The sequence below is a fragment of the Desarmillaria tabescens genome, assembly GCF_030435595.1.
Source record: "Desarmillaria tabescens strain CCBAS 213 chromosome Unknown EV420scaffold_1, whole genome shotgun sequence".
Classification (NCBI taxonomy): Eukaryota; Fungi; Basidiomycota; class Agaricomycetes; order Agaricales; family Physalacriaceae; genus Desarmillaria; species Desarmillaria tabescens.
Genome location: NW_026848300.1, coordinates 1,717,944 through 1,733,645, shown reverse-complemented (window position 1 = coordinate 1,733,645; position 15,702 = coordinate 1,717,944). Strand labels below are relative to the sequence as shown.

At 48.4% G+C, this 15,702-nt stretch overlaps 7 protein-coding genes across 7 annotated transcripts; 4 read left to right on the top strand and 3 right to left on the bottom strand.

Moving 5' to 3' along the window:
* The first annotated feature begins 1 nt into the window (after position 1).
* EV420DRAFT_1495743 (vacuolar protein sorting-associated protein 26) lies at positions 2-1,796 on the top strand. The gene is made up of 8 exons (XM_060470858.1): positions 2-192; positions 251-323; positions 378-534; positions 583-747; positions 802-977; positions 1,036-1,178; positions 1,241-1,267; positions 1,321-1,796. The coding sequence occupies exons 1-8, from the start codon at positions 46-48 to the stop codon at positions 1,324-1,326; spliced, it is 894 nt and encodes a 297-aa protein (XP_060339422.1). The 5' UTR covers positions 2-45; the 3' UTR covers positions 1,327-1,796.
* Positions 1,689-3,071, bottom strand: EV420DRAFT_1757353 (uncharacterized protein; the record flags this gene model as incomplete). Its single annotated transcript, XM_060480511.1, has 3 exons — positions 2,863-3,071; positions 2,730-2,809; positions 1,689-2,676 (listed from the first exon to the last, which is right to left on the bottom strand). The coding sequence occupies exons 1-3, from the start codon at positions 3,040-3,042 to the stop codon at positions 1,689-1,691; spliced, it is 1,248 nt and encodes a 415-aa protein (XP_060339421.1). The 5' UTR covers positions 3,043-3,071.
* Positions 3,072-5,078, top strand: EV420DRAFT_1495740 (uncharacterized protein). The gene is made up of 5 exons (XM_060470857.1): positions 3,072-3,647; positions 3,708-4,055; positions 4,106-4,243; positions 4,294-4,896; positions 4,945-5,078. Exons 1-5 carry the CDS (start codon positions 3,114-3,116, stop codon positions 5,065-5,067), a joined length of 1,746 nt encoding a protein of 581 aa, XP_060339420.1. The 5' UTR covers positions 3,072-3,113; the 3' UTR covers positions 5,068-5,078.
* Positions 5,079-5,502: 424 nt separating this feature from the next.
* EV420DRAFT_1660673 (glycoside hydrolase family 13 protein) lies at positions 5,503-8,101 on the top strand. Its single transcript, XM_060478913.1, has 20 exons — positions 5,503-5,565; positions 5,631-5,765; positions 5,809-5,838; positions 5,893-6,021; positions 6,078-6,173; positions 6,226-6,264; positions 6,318-6,354; positions 6,403-6,527; positions 6,581-6,643; positions 6,698-6,766; positions 6,818-6,860; positions 6,920-6,938; positions 6,987-7,029; positions 7,081-7,223; positions 7,278-7,281; positions 7,338-7,364; positions 7,416-7,477; positions 7,528-7,734; positions 7,785-7,827; positions 7,879-8,101. The coding sequence occupies exons 1-20, from the start codon at positions 5,524-5,526 to the stop codon at positions 7,999-8,001; spliced, it is 1,479 nt and encodes a 492-aa protein (XP_060339419.1). The 5' UTR covers positions 5,503-5,523; the 3' UTR covers positions 8,002-8,101.
* A 100-nt stretch (positions 8,102-8,201) lies between these two features.
* On the bottom strand, positions 8,202-10,710 carry EV420DRAFT_1616182 (general substrate transporter; the record flags this gene model as incomplete). Its single annotated transcript, XM_060475095.1, has 17 exons — positions 8,202-8,449; positions 8,501-8,648; positions 8,697-8,818; positions 8,871-8,936; positions 8,987-9,083; positions 9,143-9,239; positions 9,294-9,441; positions 9,492-9,558; positions 9,616-9,658; positions 9,716-9,819; positions 9,871-9,933; positions 9,987-10,057; positions 10,108-10,249; positions 10,299-10,336; positions 10,389-10,448; positions 10,504-10,584; positions 10,638-10,710. 17 exons carry the CDS (start codon positions 10,708-10,710, stop codon positions 8,202-8,204), a joined length of 1,668 nt encoding a protein of 555 aa, XP_060339418.1.
* Positions 10,711-11,490: 780 nt separating this feature from the next.
* Positions 11,491-12,123, bottom strand: EV420DRAFT_1257012 (Nucleotidylyl transferase; the record flags this gene model as incomplete). Its single annotated transcript, XM_060466802.1, has 1 exon — positions 11,491-12,123. The coding sequence occupies one exon, from the start codon at positions 12,121-12,123 to the stop codon at positions 11,491-11,493; it is 633 nt and encodes a 210-aa protein (XP_060339417.1).
* Positions 12,124-13,489: 1,366 nt separating this feature from the next.
* On the top strand, positions 13,490-15,643 carry EV420DRAFT_1472815 (cytochrome P450; the record flags this gene model as incomplete). The annotated part of the gene is made up of 13 exons (XM_060469084.1): positions 13,490-13,793; positions 13,843-13,912; positions 13,962-14,099; positions 14,147-14,310; positions 14,366-14,466; positions 14,520-14,643; positions 14,695-14,708; positions 14,759-14,948; positions 14,999-15,055; positions 15,105-15,129; positions 15,193-15,315; positions 15,368-15,511; positions 15,565-15,643. 13 exons carry the CDS (start codon positions 13,490-13,492, stop codon positions 15,641-15,643), a joined length of 1,533 nt encoding a protein of 510 aa, XP_060339416.1.
* Between the last annotated feature and the right edge of the window lie 59 nt (positions 15,644-15,702).

Below are 15,702 nucleotides of genomic sequence, written 5' to 3'. Positions count from 1 at the left end.
GCTTTACACAGCCACCAACTTCGTCACTCAACTGGATTCGCCGGCATGGCTGCATACTTCTTCGCCTCGCCGATCGACGTAGACATCAAGCTCAGCGACGAGGAGGCAAGGAAATCCGTCGAGCTACGAGAAGAGAAAGAAAAAGTAACGTCTTGTCCCGTTTACTACGACGGTGACTCTGTTGGTGGACATGCGAGTGGCTGTTTTTCTCGATGCTTTGGATGGGTTTTCTCATGATGAACGTTTCCAGGTCATTGTCCGTGTTCGTGATGGCAAGAAAGTAACCCATGAGGGTATAAAAGTCGAATTTGTGGGCAACATTGGTCATTAGGCGCTGCGAACGACGCGTCCATGTGTGCTGATACTATTCTGTGTAGAGCTGTTCTACGACCGTGGTAACCACCATGAGTTCTTGTCGTTATCGCAGGAGCTCGCCGCGCCCGGGGACTTGAGGCAATCACAAACATTTGACTTCAGTTTCAAGAACGTGGAGAAACAGTATGAGAGTTATCGGGGTATAAACGTGAAACTCCGGTATGGTCCTACTGTTTTGCTACATTCATCATATTAATCACTCTCTAGTTACTTTATACGGGTGACCATATCGCGAAGAATGGCGGACGTGAAACATGAGAAGGAAGTATGGGTCCACTCGTTCAGGATGCCGCCGGATAGCAACAACTCGATACGGATGGAAGTCGGCATAGAAGACTGCCTGCATATCGAGTTTGAGTACAACAAGTCCAAGTATGTCCTCTCCTTTCGTCTTGCTGGTTTCTCAATCGAACTTGCATGGTACAGGTACCATTTGAAGGACGCCATCGTCGGGAAGATATACTTCCTTCTCGTCCGCGTAAAGATCAAACATATGGAACTCTCAATCATTCGGAGGGAGACGACTGGGACACCGCCGAACCAGTATAATGAAAGCGAAACGATAACCAAGTTTGAGATTATGGACGGTGCTCCAGTAAGAGGTGCGTGTGTGTTATAGTTCAAGTGGTGCAGCTCTTCTAAATTAAATGACATTGTCAGGGGAAACTATTCCTATACGGCTATTCTTGGGCGGGTTTGACATCACGCCAACATTCCGTGATGTGAACAAGAAATTCAGTACGCGATATTATCTCAATCTTGTCCTCGTCGACGAGGAAAACCGGCGTTATTTCAAGCAGCAGGTATTGCTCTTTAATACATCATACCACGAATCTCGAATCTGATTGCCTGTCTCCCTCTCTAGGAAATTACGATCTTTAGGATACCTGAGGTCCGTGGTATAAATTTCTTGACGAACCTCTTCAAGCTGATGTTTACTAACAGAATTAGTTGCCGCGCTTTATGTACATCACTGTTATGGATTTTGACTATGGACCTTATGGACTCGTGGATAATTATTTGCTTCGAAAGTCAATTCTGAGCTACGCGTAAACTGGATACCAGACTTGGTTATTCACAGATAAGTACCGGGGTATTAATGGTTTACTGTGACTTTATGGGAAGGTTTGTGCAGTGAAGCACAGTATCTGGTGTAACAGCAACTAATGTCAATGATCCACAGCTGATCAAGGCTTTTGTCGCGTCGAGGGTTCGCGTATCAGTAAGTTGAGAGCTATGAGAGGAGGTGCTGGATAAAGAGAGATAACCGTGCAGATAAAGCCGAATAAAATTTTGTCAAAAGCTGCTGAAGATCAATGTAAAAATCCTTCGTCGCCCATCCCTCTCGTCATTCGTCTAATGTCTGGATTGATACCCATCATACCACCTGGTATTCGACTCGGGAGTCCACCACTCCCCATGCCGCCCATTCCTCCTCCCATGCCGCCGCCCATGCCGCCCATGTTTCCTCCCATATTGCCACCGCCCATTCCACCCATGCCGATATTGCCCATGCTGCCCATGCCGCCACCTCCCATTCCACCGCCGCCGATACCTGTCCCACCCATGCCTCCACCGCCCATCCCGGCGGCGCCAATGCCGCCCATGCCGGTTCCCATGCCGCCACTCATGCCACCACCCATTCCGCCCATGCCGCCCCCAAGTCCGGCACCTATACCTCCACCTCCCATTCCTCCACCACCAATACCGCCGCCCATTCCTCCCATACCAGTCATACCTCCTCCCATACCCCCGCCCATGCCTCCAGTCATTCCCCCACCTATACCCCCGCCCATGCCGCCACCAATACCACCACCCATTCCTCCACCTATGCCACTCATTTGATTTGGATGGCCGAATTCCATGCCCATACCACCCATCCTGATCGGGCCTCCATCATGAGGAAGCCCTCTCCCAGGCCCGCCGGACCCAGCACCATTGAAAAAGTTCTGAGGGCTAGCGTTGAATGGTGCACCTCCTGGGCCTCCAGTGAAAGAATTTGGTGCTGGGCCTCGTACGCTGGGGGATGCGGGGTAAGGATAGTTGACTTGGGCGGGTTGGTGGCGCATTGGATGTGGTGAAGCGTCGCGAGTAGCGGAATGGTGCATATTGGGCATGGGAAAGTCTCTATGGGAGGGCTCGCGATGGGGCGTGTGGGGATGATGAGAAAGTTGGTCTGGGAAACGATGGGGCTGCGAGGTGGGAGTGCTTTCTTGTGGGGTTTCGTCTTCAGGTTTCTTTGTAATTTCGCGAAGAACGGTGTTGTCGTAGTACAGGTCAGAATACTGGTCTACATGGAACCTGGGACGTACAATGAGACCAGTCAAGAAGACGCATATAGTCAGTCAACTCACTGCTGGGTACCAATGTCCCACTGAGGGCCTCGTTCTGCACGAGCAATGATGAGAAGAGAATTCCATTCTGAAGCGTTTTCCTTGTAGTTGAATATGAGACGAATAGCACTGGGCAAGGGAAGAAGAGACAAACGATGGCTTGGTTGAGAGCATTTCCCGAGTCACGGTCTGGGTGTACTTGGTAGGTGTCTGTTTTGATGCCCTGGGTACGAGCCTGGGATTGTATTTCTGCAGCGAGTTTCTTGCCTATCCGTGGTACGTTGTGTCGAGGTACAGTGACGCTAATCGTGCTGACTGGCCTGCCTGGTGCCATGATCGTGGTGGCCACAAGTAAACACGTGAGTTCACTTTCGGTCCGTCTTCCTTTCTTGCACCTCGACGTCAATGTCCCGAAAGTCTGCGATCCCGTCCTTGGAGGCATCTCAGCAAACTCACATTGACGACCTTGTCCAACGAAATCGTTCTCTGGAGCATTCCGCCAAGTTGATTCGCGATGAACTCGACCAGGAAAAGACTCGTTCCAAGCATGCCTTGTCCGAGGTGCATAAACGATGGAAGGCTGACCAAAAGGAGTGGCGCGAAGGCATCGATGTGCTATTGTCCTGCCATAATATTTCTCTCTGGCACAAGATCATCGACCTCCAAACCGAGAGGCTCAACTTTCTCAAAGAGGAAGATGATATAAGGCTAGGGAAGATTGCTCGCCTGCAGCGGGATTTCAAGATTACACAATTCCAGCAGAGTGAGAGTCAACATATCTCTACGCAGGAACGCTTGGCGGCAGAAATACAGGCTTTGCACAGGAAGCAGAACACTCAAAAGGACAAGTGGAAGGCTCATAGTACTGAGCTCCTCTCTCGCATTCAAGATAGGGAAACCAAGCTCGAGGCTGCTACTACGGAGATTGATAGATTGTCGGTGTGGTACCTTGCATTTTTCTATACACTGTTTATATGCTCAAGCGCTATCTACCCACAGGAGGAATTGGCCGCTCAACGTGAAGAGACTGCGCGGCAAAAGAACCTGTACCAATCCACAACACCCCAACTGGATCGTCTACGTCTGCAAATAGAGGGTGCCGAGGCAAAGCAAGCCGAACTACAACGAGAGAACGACGATCTCCGACGTGCCAAACATGAACTGGACCGCCAGCTTGCAAAATGGCAAAATCTCGAGACGAGGGGTGGGGCAGACATGGAGAAGGAAAGAAAGCGACGAATCGAACTCGAGGCTGAAGTTCAGGCTCTTCAGAATCGGTTGGAGAAATCGAAAGAGAAGGAGAAGCACAAGGTTGAAAAGTTGAAGGAGTCTCTGACAGAGTGGCAGGTGTGTAAAACCTCCGTCCGACTTGGTTGGTGGCTGATCATCTTGTAAAGACCCACGCAGAGTCGGAGCAAGAGGTTTTGGAAGATACAAAGCGACGTCTTGAGCAAGCCGAAAAGAAGAACGCAAAACTGATGACAGCGCTAGAGAAAGAACGCGCCAAGACAAAGAGTCTTGCTACAGAGGCAAAGGTATGCATCATCTACTACAATTTTTCCCGAGTACTGATGTTGTTGTGTAGACATCCAAAGCCGCTGTGGTCATCGACGAAGAAGACAGCGAAGGAGAAGAACAAACCAAACCCCCAGGATCTTCGCATACATCCACGCCTGAGCCCCCGCCCAAGCCCAAGCCCAAGCCCCGGCCGAAGTCTAAGGCCAACCCTGCTCCTAAAGTTTCCAAGGTGGAAACCACTGAAGAGAGTGCCGAGGTTGAAGATTTCTTGCTAGGGACGAAGGAAGGCAAAGGCAAAGGCAAAGTTACTGAAAGCAAGACCAAACCCTCCAAGTCTCGATCTAAGTCACCGTCGGACAAGCCCGAGGATAGTGACATTGAGGAAATACCGGCTCCGAAACCTAAAGAAAAGGAGAAAGAGACGACCAAAGGAAAATTGAAACGCAAGGCATCCAGTCCTGACAGTGTCGTTGAAGTGAAGAAGAAGAGAGCTGGCAGTGAGGTGAAGGACATACCCCCCAAGGCCAAACGAGCGAGGTCCGTGACGGCCAGTCGGGCAGACAGCGTTCAGCTTGTCGATGAAGGCACGGTGGAGGCCCCAGTAAAGAAAGCAGCCAGACGAAAGATCAACGTCATCCCATCACCCTTTGCGTTCAACTTTGGTGTTCAGGTGAGTCGACTTTTTCACCTATCATAACCATGCTGATCTTGTGTACAGGAGGGTGCTAGTGGTTTGAACATACCGACAGCTTTATCTCCGGTGAAAGAATCTGAAGTACCGCCCCGTAGTTTTAGTAGCACACTCAGTAAATATACTGGGAGTATCGCACGTCGAGCATAGAACTATTTGTACATTTGCATCTATATGATATTTATTATAATACTGGTAGTACGCGATGAACATGTAGCCACATCATGAAACTCCTCCCTGCGTGGAAGAGATCGCGGTCGGAGCGATTAAGGAGGCAGATATATACTCTGACAATCCACAAAAGTAAATATGAATACCTATCACGCCCCATGGGTCAGCAAAACGCCTACACGGAGCGAGAAGGACATCGTGGTTGTGGGTAATTAGTGAAGAGAAGAAAATAAATTTTGGGTTTTCTTATAGCCTTGAATCGGAGTTGCAAAAGTAATCGGAGTCCGCAAACGTCCCATGGCACGTTCCGATCGAGTACGATGTCCGGATGTTGATCCAGTCAATACATTCTGACCTTACTTATGCACCGCGACGACCATGAACTTCCTTGAGAGTATCAAGCGATGGTTATTCCCCGCCCCGGCCTTGAGTCACATGCGCCTAGGCCCAGACGACAGTCAAGACAACCCTCTAATGGTCGGTCCTCGTGTACACAATAATGCCTTCAGCCCTCGCTGAACCACACCAATCTCTTCCCCAAGATCCAATTCTTCACCTGGAACTCCCACTATCCCGACATGAGCTGGTGGCAACACTTTGAATCCGAAATACCCCGACTATCTGAGCTGGGCTTCACCCAAGTCTGGTTACCGCCGCCCAACAAGGCGGCTTGGAAGGTAATCTCGGATTTGTCTTTAGTTTAGTTTCTGACGCGCGTAGGAGGGAAGGGGTTACGATGCGTATGATTTGGTATAATCACTGGCTCCACATGATGACCGGGATCGGCTGATTCATCCCGCATAGTGGGATTTAGGCGAATTTGATCAAAAAGGGGGTATCCCGACCCGGTGGGGCACCAAGGAAGAGTTTCTACACGCTTGTAAGGTCGCGAGACGGTACAAGATCGACGTTATCATTGATGCCGTGCTTAACGTAAGTAGATGATGCGTTCCATAAAAAGTGCACTGCGCCGCTTACATCGCTTCTAGCATAAACTTGGGGGAGATCGAAAGGAGACGTTTACCGCTGTTCCTGTGAACCCGCAGAATCGTTTAAAGAATGACGGGAAACCGAGGAAAATAGAGGTTTGAGGCGTCGTCGGGCTTTGACTGCAAACTTTTGATCTGATCGTTCTAGGGATGGACGGCCTTTGATTTTCCTGGACGAGGAGGAAAGGTGAATACTCTAACCTCGTTCAAATATATTTCCATGACCTATATTGCTCCAAGTACAGCACATTCCGCTGGAACCAGACTCATTTTTCTGGTTTGTCTACGAGTTCCTTCATGTCTGCTTTTTTAAATCATCTTGTAGGCCTCGATTGGGACGACAGGACACGTACCAAGGGCATCTATCGAATAGAGGGCCACGGCCGCAAAGGATGGTCGAAGAATGTTGATAGAGAGCTGGGGAACTATGACTACCTGCTTGGCATAGATGTAAATTCAGCGCTCATCACCGCGGCACCTGTGCTAACCCTTCGACACGGTAGATTGATCATCGACATCCCGCTGTTCAAGAAGATCTGTTCAACTGGGGTTCTTGGATACTACAGGTTAGCTTGGATTGATTCGCTACGGCAATCCAACTCAAGAGCTTTCATCTACAGACCACGGGAGCTGTCGGCTTTCGTCTTGATGCAATAAAGCACATAGATCAAAGGTTTCTCATCAGTTTCGTAAGTCGTTATAGTACAAGAGAGTGCTTGTATGCTTGAACGGCGTTGAAGATAGAGCGTGCAAGGACCCAATACCCAAGAATGTTAGCGGTCTGTGAGTTTGTTCTGTGCTCACTTCTTCTGCCATTTTTCTCATAGCGGAATTTTATCTAGCTGAATATTGGTCCGGAGAGTATGTAGACCATTACAGATCCCTGTCCAACTCCTGATTTCTCACCAGCGTCAAAGCAATAATGCCGTACATACGAGCGTTCAAAGGGCAGGTGCGCGCACATAGTTCAATCCCTTACGACAAATTGCTTACTGTTACAAAGACTGCATTTTTCGATGTTCCCCTACACATGAATTTCAATCAAGCCAGTCTACACTGGACTAGATACGACCTTAGAACTATCATGAATAACACTATTGCTAAGCTCAAACCTCTGGATGCCGTCACCTTTGTAGATAACCACGAGTGAGTGCGTTTTACTTTCTCATCGGCGCGCGATAGGTAGCTAAGACTTCATAGTACGGTGAGTCCTAAAGTTATGGTGCATGCCCATATAACTGGAAGAATGTATGATCCTAGGTTGAAGGCCAAAGTTTGGAGAGCTGGGTACGTGATTCGCACGTCCTTTACTTGAGTTTCTTTTGATTGTTCTATCAGGTTGGAAACAATTTCAAGATTCAAGCTTATACCATAATCCTTCTGAGAGAAGAGGGCTACCCGTACGTCCTTTTCTTGTCCTTGTAATACCGCCTTCTCAAGGATATCTCAGCTGCGTCTTCTACGGAGATATCTATCCCAACAATGAATGCTTCGACGCAAACACTGCTCGGAATGTCATACGGCTTATTGCCGCCCGGAAGCTATATGCTTATGGTCCCACACATGAATATCCCCACGATAGAACATGCATAGGATTCGTTCGGATGGGTGATTCGACACACCAAGGATGCGCGGTCTTGTTAAGTAACAAAGAAGAGTGAGTACCTTCCTGACCATTGCACCACGTGTCTCATGGAATATCTGCAGGTGCGGAGATTTTATACACAGTGTCAAAATGAACGTTGGTTTGGTAAGTGCTCGAAACGTTGGCGAATCTCGCAGGCCGATTGACATTCGATAGCAAAATGCTGGATCCTACTTCCAAAGCTGGATGTCCGACGGGGGGCGAGTGGATATAGACGCTGAGGGCTGGGGAACATTCACTTGCTTCCCTAACTATGTTCAAGTCTGGGTTAAGGCATGAACGTTCATTGAACGAGGGACTGGTATACGATGGACAACATGGACCCCAACCGAGCTCAACTACTAATACAACAACTACTGGACTGGACCATTACTCATATGCAAAGGAGCGAATATTGAAACAGAGCATAAAAATACAGAAAAATGACGAGAAATAAAGTTCGTGAACGACTTGATCATTTTCATCCCTGGGCTCCTCAGTCAGATCGCTCTTCCTACTTCAGAGTCCGTGCTGTAGACAGTGCGTTCTATCGTTACCATCAGCATGGGTCGGGAACTCGAGAAGCCCTCGTCCTTGTGGTCTCCGTCATCGGAGCGACTCAATGGTCTCTCCTGAAGAGCCAGGCCCCGGTTCATCGTCAAGGTAGCGGCTTCGCCTCCCATGTTGGCCAGATCTTGCGGCTGCTCGTCGCCGTCGAACAGGGCAGCAGTTTCTTCGAGGGTGCGACCTACAGAATGGATTAGTGAGACCGTTGCATGCTGTAGACTGGACGTCTTGCCTTTGGTTTCCACTACGAAGGCCACCACGAACACCAATTCAATGACAAGCCATCCACAATAGACGATGTAATACCACCATCCGATGGCCTCGATCGCCCATGGATTAACACACTGATTGAAAGCGGATGTTAACATGATTGCGATATTCTAACGTTCATCAGTATCCCATCGACAGTGACCGTGACGTAGAAGTACCATGACGGCGAACCCTTTGGCTCGAATTTTATATGGAAGAATTTCCAGGGTATAAGCGACAAGCATTGGGGTATATGCTATGCCGTAAAAGAAATAGAAGAGGAAGATGAGCGGGATGGTAGCTGTGCGATGAAACATTAGCTTCGGTAAAACCTGTGGAAGTATCATAAGTACCCTTTGCGGCAGACGCTTTTTTGAATTCGTTGAAAAGAGCTTCGGTGATAGTCCAACAGCCGAATGCTGTGATAGATCAGCCGTCGTCTAAAAATTGTTGTAATACGACGACTTACCGACTAACATGCCAGAGTTCGAAATGATGAATAGCATGCGTCGACCTACCCAGTCGATAAGAGAAGCGGCAGACAACGCGACGACAAGGTTGAAGACCTATCGCGTAATGATACCGTTAACACGAGTCACGAAAATAGAGAAGTCAAATAGCAAACCTGGAGGCCACCGTTGATTGCGGCCTTTGTCTCAGGCTTCGTAATACCGACTCCTTCAAGAACCAAGTTGATGTAGTATGAGACCAAACCATTGCCACTACAGAAATCGGGGTTAGTAATGCTCCGAAAACGTCAAAACAGCACTTTTCACCTCCACTGAGAGAAGATGGCGATGGCCACAACGAGCATCATCCTCTTTCTGTTACCGGGAGTAGACACTAAGGACAAATAGGAAGTACTTTTATTGATGTCCTCCTCTATTCGAAGGGCATGCCTAATTTGTGCAAGTTCAAACACCACTGAAGCGGTGTCAAAGCGTACACAGTCGAAAGCCAAAACACAAACTTACCGAGAGGGTCACGCTCGTCTCCGCCATTCGCGTGGTACTTGGCGAGAATACGCGCTGCTTTTCCTTCCTGTAATTCTGATGGTCAGGAAGCGATCGTCGACATGGAAAGGAGCGTTGTACGGACGTAACCCTTCGATACCAGATAGCGAGGGCTTTCTGGGGTAAACCTTATCCATGGCTTGCGTCAATTCCAGGATAGACTGAGACGTGTGGTAGAAACACACCATATTAAGCAGACCTGCAACAACGGTGCAACCGCTTGAATGAGCGTGGGGACACGCCACGACCACATGCTTCCTTTGGCATGGATGAAGGACCCGTAGCAAACCTACCATCAAGTGAACAAACTTTATACTGTGGAGCCAGGAACAAGACGTACCCATGCTGAAATTATACTGCCGAAGTACCAACTTGAGTTGTAGAAAGACGTGATCTTCCCTCTCTTTCATACCTCTTGTCAGCGACTTTGTTTGCGCGTATAATAATTGAACATACCTGAGTTGGGTAGGCCAGTTCAAGCAGGAGAAGAGGTGCTGAGTTCGTACAGAATGCCAAACCGCAACCGACTAGGCAGACGTTATCGGCAACCACCAAGTATTTCAACAAGTATACGTACGTAGAACCCTAGCAACGATGAAAACTTTCACAGAGGATGCCGAAAACTGGATTGCAACTCCAGATAGCAAGATAATGGATCCAATGAACAAGGCTGCCCTACGCCCTAAGATATCGGCAGCGAAGGGCGTCAATGGAAGGCACTAGGAGGAAGTATTAGCTTGGCAGCGTCTCGTTGGGAAAATCGCGTACAAGGAAAGCCCCCATATTTTGTGCTGACTGAATGACGCCTAAGAGGAGTCTTTGAGGAATGTGTATAACTTGATGTCATGAAAGATTGACCTAAGGTGACGCCTTCAGGATGCCCGAAGAAATCCTGCCAGTCAGGTAAAATTTGTAGTCCTGTGAACAAAGGCATATTACTTTCTACAAGGCTAGCCTTTTGGCAAGCACATACCATTAATGAGTGACGAGTCTAGTCCATTCACAGACGACGTGAGGAGAGGGAGAAATAGACATAGATTCAGTAGCAGGATACCTGTACATGTCCTTCATTAGCAGTTCTGAGGACGAAGATCATACGAAGCCTACCACGATTGGTCCACCAAGGGCCATGATGTATGAAGTCCACTATGGTCCACTCGGGAACGGAGTGAGGAGCCATGATGAAACCGTAAGAGAGACACTGAAAGAGGCAAAGAGAGAGTGGGAGGAAGAGGCTGCCACCTGTGATTCTCTGGTGCTCTGATATACAGGCGGACCCAATTGACCTCAGCCGATCACAAGTTTTGTCGGCTAGTCAAGTGTTCAAATGCGGGGTGACAGAGGAGCCCGGAGCGCATCTTATTTCCTTCCCTTTACAACAGGTACCATCTGGGTTAATCGCGGCACCGATGAAACGGGAATTGGCGTTTAATGTCGTCCTGTGTACGGGAAGGGGTGAACCTTATTCGTAGGCGAAGAAATTCCGGCTAACCCTTGAGGAATATGACGCAACCGACATACCTTCCAGCCGCTTGGTACTTGGGCTATATTTCTGGAAGACGGAGATTTGTCGCATCCACGATGGGAAAAAACAACAATTTAGATCATTACCAAGGTCACAAGAACTGAAACGTGCAGTGAAGGTACTTTGCGGCCCGTTGACAGAGGAATAGTAAAGCGGGAAGGAGATGTATATGGAAAGGAAAGCCACATACAGGCGAAGTTAATGGTTAAAAAAACAAACAGTCTTTGCGAGACCGACTTCGTAAGCAAGGGTGATCGTGTATTCTGGGCTCTTGTGTCCGGTCCAAGTTCCTTTGTTTCCTCGTCTTGAAGATCGACCTGGTATGTACAACGTTAGAACGATAGCAAGGAAAAATAGGATAAGCGCGTACTTATGTGGATCTGAATATCGAAGCCGCTTCATTGACATTCCATTGTTGGAAGTCAGCGTATGCATTCAAGAAGAATACAGACGCTCCTTGTCTATATATTCGGCAATAGCCGGCGGCACCTTATCGCGCCATGACCCTTTACCAGACTTGATAGCATTCCTGACGGCAGTCGAACTGTAGGCCACAAACTCGTCCGAGATCGCCGCCTGCACGACCTTTTCTCTTGCCCCGACCCGCTCCACCGCCGCCCAGACATCAATCCCGCCTGCTCCCGCCCTTGGCGCATATACGATCCTTGCCCGACTCTCAAAGAAAAACTCTTTCAGCTCAGCAACCATATCCTTCCCCGTGTAGTACCTCTCTGCAAATACCCTTTCTACTGTATCCCAACCCATCACGAAATCCCACGTCGCGCTCGGCATCTCTGCATGCAGTTTTCGTGCTTTGCCTACAAACGTCGGCTCATCAACGACCGCGATATGGAACCCCAGGAGCGCCATCATGCTTTGGCGCAGGGCGATAGTGACGTCCCCAGGCGCGAGTTTCTTGTCGGCATTGGTCGTAGAAAGCATGAGGATCCGAGCGTCATAGTCATTGCCGCAGCGGGCAAGGGCGAGATGGGCGAGTGTCGGTGGGTTGAAGGACGAGTCGAGAATGAGCACCTTGGCGCCATGACGGAGTTTGGGAAGAAGCGACATCATGAATGACGTCATACGGCTCTTTCACTTCTACCACCCTCTCGCATATACACCGTCGCCAACATCCCCGTACCCTGGATTTTCTATGACTGCCTATGACTCTTGATTTATACCATATCAGCCCTTTGACCGGCGAGCTAGAGTCTAGACTATAACTGGTGCGCAATGCGGATACTGCTCTAGGTTTCAACTTCAATCCGGTGGAATATTTGGGTGTCCCAGGTGCCTGGACGCTATTGCTCTTCCATCAAGGCTGTGTTCTCGGTGTCATCTTGAATGGAGTGGCGCGGAATGTTACGGGTAATCCCTATTTCTGTGTGATAGGGTGGTCCGATCATCGTTGCAGTCTTCTTCAAAGTTCCTCGTTTGGGCTTGTGAGAACCCTTAATATCGTCTTGTACGTTATTATCAATTAGACTTGTGGACATTTATATGACGATTCTCACAGGTCCTATAGCGGAAATCCTTTGGGATGTACATCAAATGAGATGAAGCCGATAGATTGGGATTTTGGTTCCGGTCAGTGTAATAATATAAAATACTAGTGAATTAACAATCGAACCTATTTGACTTCTATAGTCTGAAGCAGTACCATCGCTCCGACGAGACTATTCCGTCTAAAGATTCTACATTCCACCTGTCGCCACCATTTGTTCGGTCAGTGGGCTTCAGGTCCCTAACCCCGGCTACAATTGCACCCGTTTCCACTCCGTCGACTTGGTGCAAGCTTCCGGCTAATTCATGTATTCTTCTCAAGTGTCACTTCATCGGGTGTTCAATATCGGGGTAATGATACTCCTGGCCGGGTAAGAAACATACATCGTGCAGCAACTTCGCAAGATCGCCGCCCATCTTTTTATCCAAGGCGAGCAACAAACCTACGTTCACTATCAGTATCCCAACTAGTTATCCCAAAAATCAGGTTTCGATATCATCAGGCGATGTCTGTAATAATCGCTGGGCGGTACTCAAATGAAGCGAGTGGCAAAAATGGATTACATCTGTGGTAAACACGACAAGAGAACTAACTGTGAAATATACAGGGCTATATACTAGGAAATCCTTACTGGAATAAGCAAACACATACGTAAATCCGTATGAGAACTTAAACAGTGACTGATTGTTTGTGCAATGAGAAGCTTGAGATTCCACAAGGCACTCAAGAGCTACCGGTGCAGGGGTGAGGTACGTCAACTGATTCCGTATGCACATGTCTGATCTTATGCTATCATCTGCTCGGCTTCAAACCCATTTGTGAAGAACATAGGAAGCAGAGAGGAGATAAGGTCCTCGGCTCACGGAAAGGGTGACCTCTTAAGAGTAGAGCAGAGAGAACGACTGTGTTGCCCACAGCAACTCATCCATAATGAACTCTTCTCTCCTGCTAGTGTCCTTTACACTTGGCATCTTACTGTTACATCGCCTGTTCCGCCTCTCCATTTGGCGTCGACGTCTACCTCTTCCTCCCGGCCCCAAGGGACTCCCGCTCATCGGGAACCTTTGGGATGTGCCCGCAGAATACCCGTGGCTTACCTATGCCCAATGGGCTACTACCTACGGCGACGTCTTTTATTTGGATACTCCCGGAAATCCGACCGTTGTAATCAACTCTGCTGAAGCGGCTGCGGATCTGTTCGAAAAACGTTCTGGAAATTATTCCGATAGACCAGGTATGCGTTGAGACTACCCCAACGTCTCAGACTTGGTAACACCGTCTAGATTTCACTATGACCAAGTTATCCGGGTGGGGGAATATCATAACTTTCATGAGATATTCGAACTGGTGGAGGTCGGTACAATTATGTTCTCTGTTGATATTGTCTGACCTCTCTTCATAGAAAGCATCGCCGAATGTTTCACGAATACTTCCAGCTTCGTGCCGTTCCTGCGTATTATCCTGTGCAGATGAAAGCGACATCGGTCTTGTTACAACAGCTCCTTCGATCTCCCGATGCATTTTCTCATCACGTCCGCCAGTACGTACCGGCTGCACCTATATTTATAGAAGCTGACTACCTTCTAGCCATGCCGGTTCAATCATCATGAAAACTGTCTATGGATATGATGTCGATCCAAATGGCGATCGATTTGTGGGCATTGTAGATCGAGCTATGGAAAGTATTCGTATCATTGGGAACATAGGAACCTTTCTCGTTGACTACATCCCAGGTTTGAAATACCTTCCGCGTGAGTGTAATCTTGTTAAACTCAGATTGGCATTGACCCCTACTGGTACATGCAGGGTGGTTCCCCGGTACGAATTTTCTGACCTTGGCGGACGCCTGGAGAAAAGATGTCGCGGCCATGGAAGAAGAACCGTTTGAATACGCCTCAAATCCAGTGGTATATCTTCACTTTCATATTGATCGACTTTGGTTGGATTGACTCTATTCAAGGCCAGTGGCGCGGCGCCCTCTTCATTTGTCTCTGTAAATCTAGCAAAGATGAACAGTGTCGATGTGTCTGAGAAGGCGACACATCTTGAAGTCATCCGGAATACAGCTTCGGTAGCCTTCGCCGGTAGGTTGCAATCGGTTTTTTGCTGAGCATATGATCTTACGTCTTGGTTAGCGGGCGCTGACACTGTAGGTTTTCGCCTTGTACATCATTTGGAGTCTTTCTTATTGCCGTCAAGACCGTGTCAGCCGTCCTTTCTGTGATGCTCGCTTTCCTTCTTTACCCTGAAGTACAAGCTAAAGCTCAAGCCGAGATGGATGCTGTGGTCGGTCACACCCGGCTGCCAAATTTCGATGACCGCGAACAGCTACCATATCTTAACGCTGTTGTATTAGAAGCATTGAGATGGAATCCTGTTGTACCGTTGGGTATGCAATTCGATATCCACGATTATTGGAATTCATAGCTTTTGATTCAGGTGCCGCCCATCGTAGTGTGAAAGAAGATATTTATAGAGGTTATTACATCCCTGCAGGTATGGTTTGACTAGTTTTCTTCCCCAGTTTTGCTCATCCCCCTTGTAGGTACGACCGTGGTCGGTAACGTTTGGTAAGTACCAAGTTAATGTAAGTGTATACTATCTAGGCCTCGTACTGACGCTCGATGTGCTAGGGCCATACTGCACGACGAAAAAGACTATCCAAACCCGCTAGTCTTCGATCCCGACCGGTTCATACCTGGAGATGGGAGAGAACCCCAGCCGGAGCCCACAGCCGCGTTTGGTTTCGGTAGACGGTGCGTTTAACATCATTGCCTCCAGCCTTCCTCCTTGCCGATATTTCCTCAGTATTTGTCCTGGCCGTCATCTCGCATTGAACACCGCGTGGATTGCCGTCGCGTCTATAGTGGCAACATTATCGTTTTCCAAGGCCGTGGATTCTGAAGGACGTGTCGTCGAACCGAGCGATAGTTATACAGATGGATTTCTAAGGTAAGTCGTACGTTGCTGTCATCCAATCCTTCGTTTCTGAATTTCAACCATAGCTTTCCCATGCCTTTCAAATGCACAATCAAGGCGCGTTCCGCTCAGGCGAAAGCATTAATAGATTCCGACGAATTGTAACACCTTTGAAATGATCACTTCGAGTCTTGTATTTGTCTGCTTTCCTTTCGCCTTCTGAA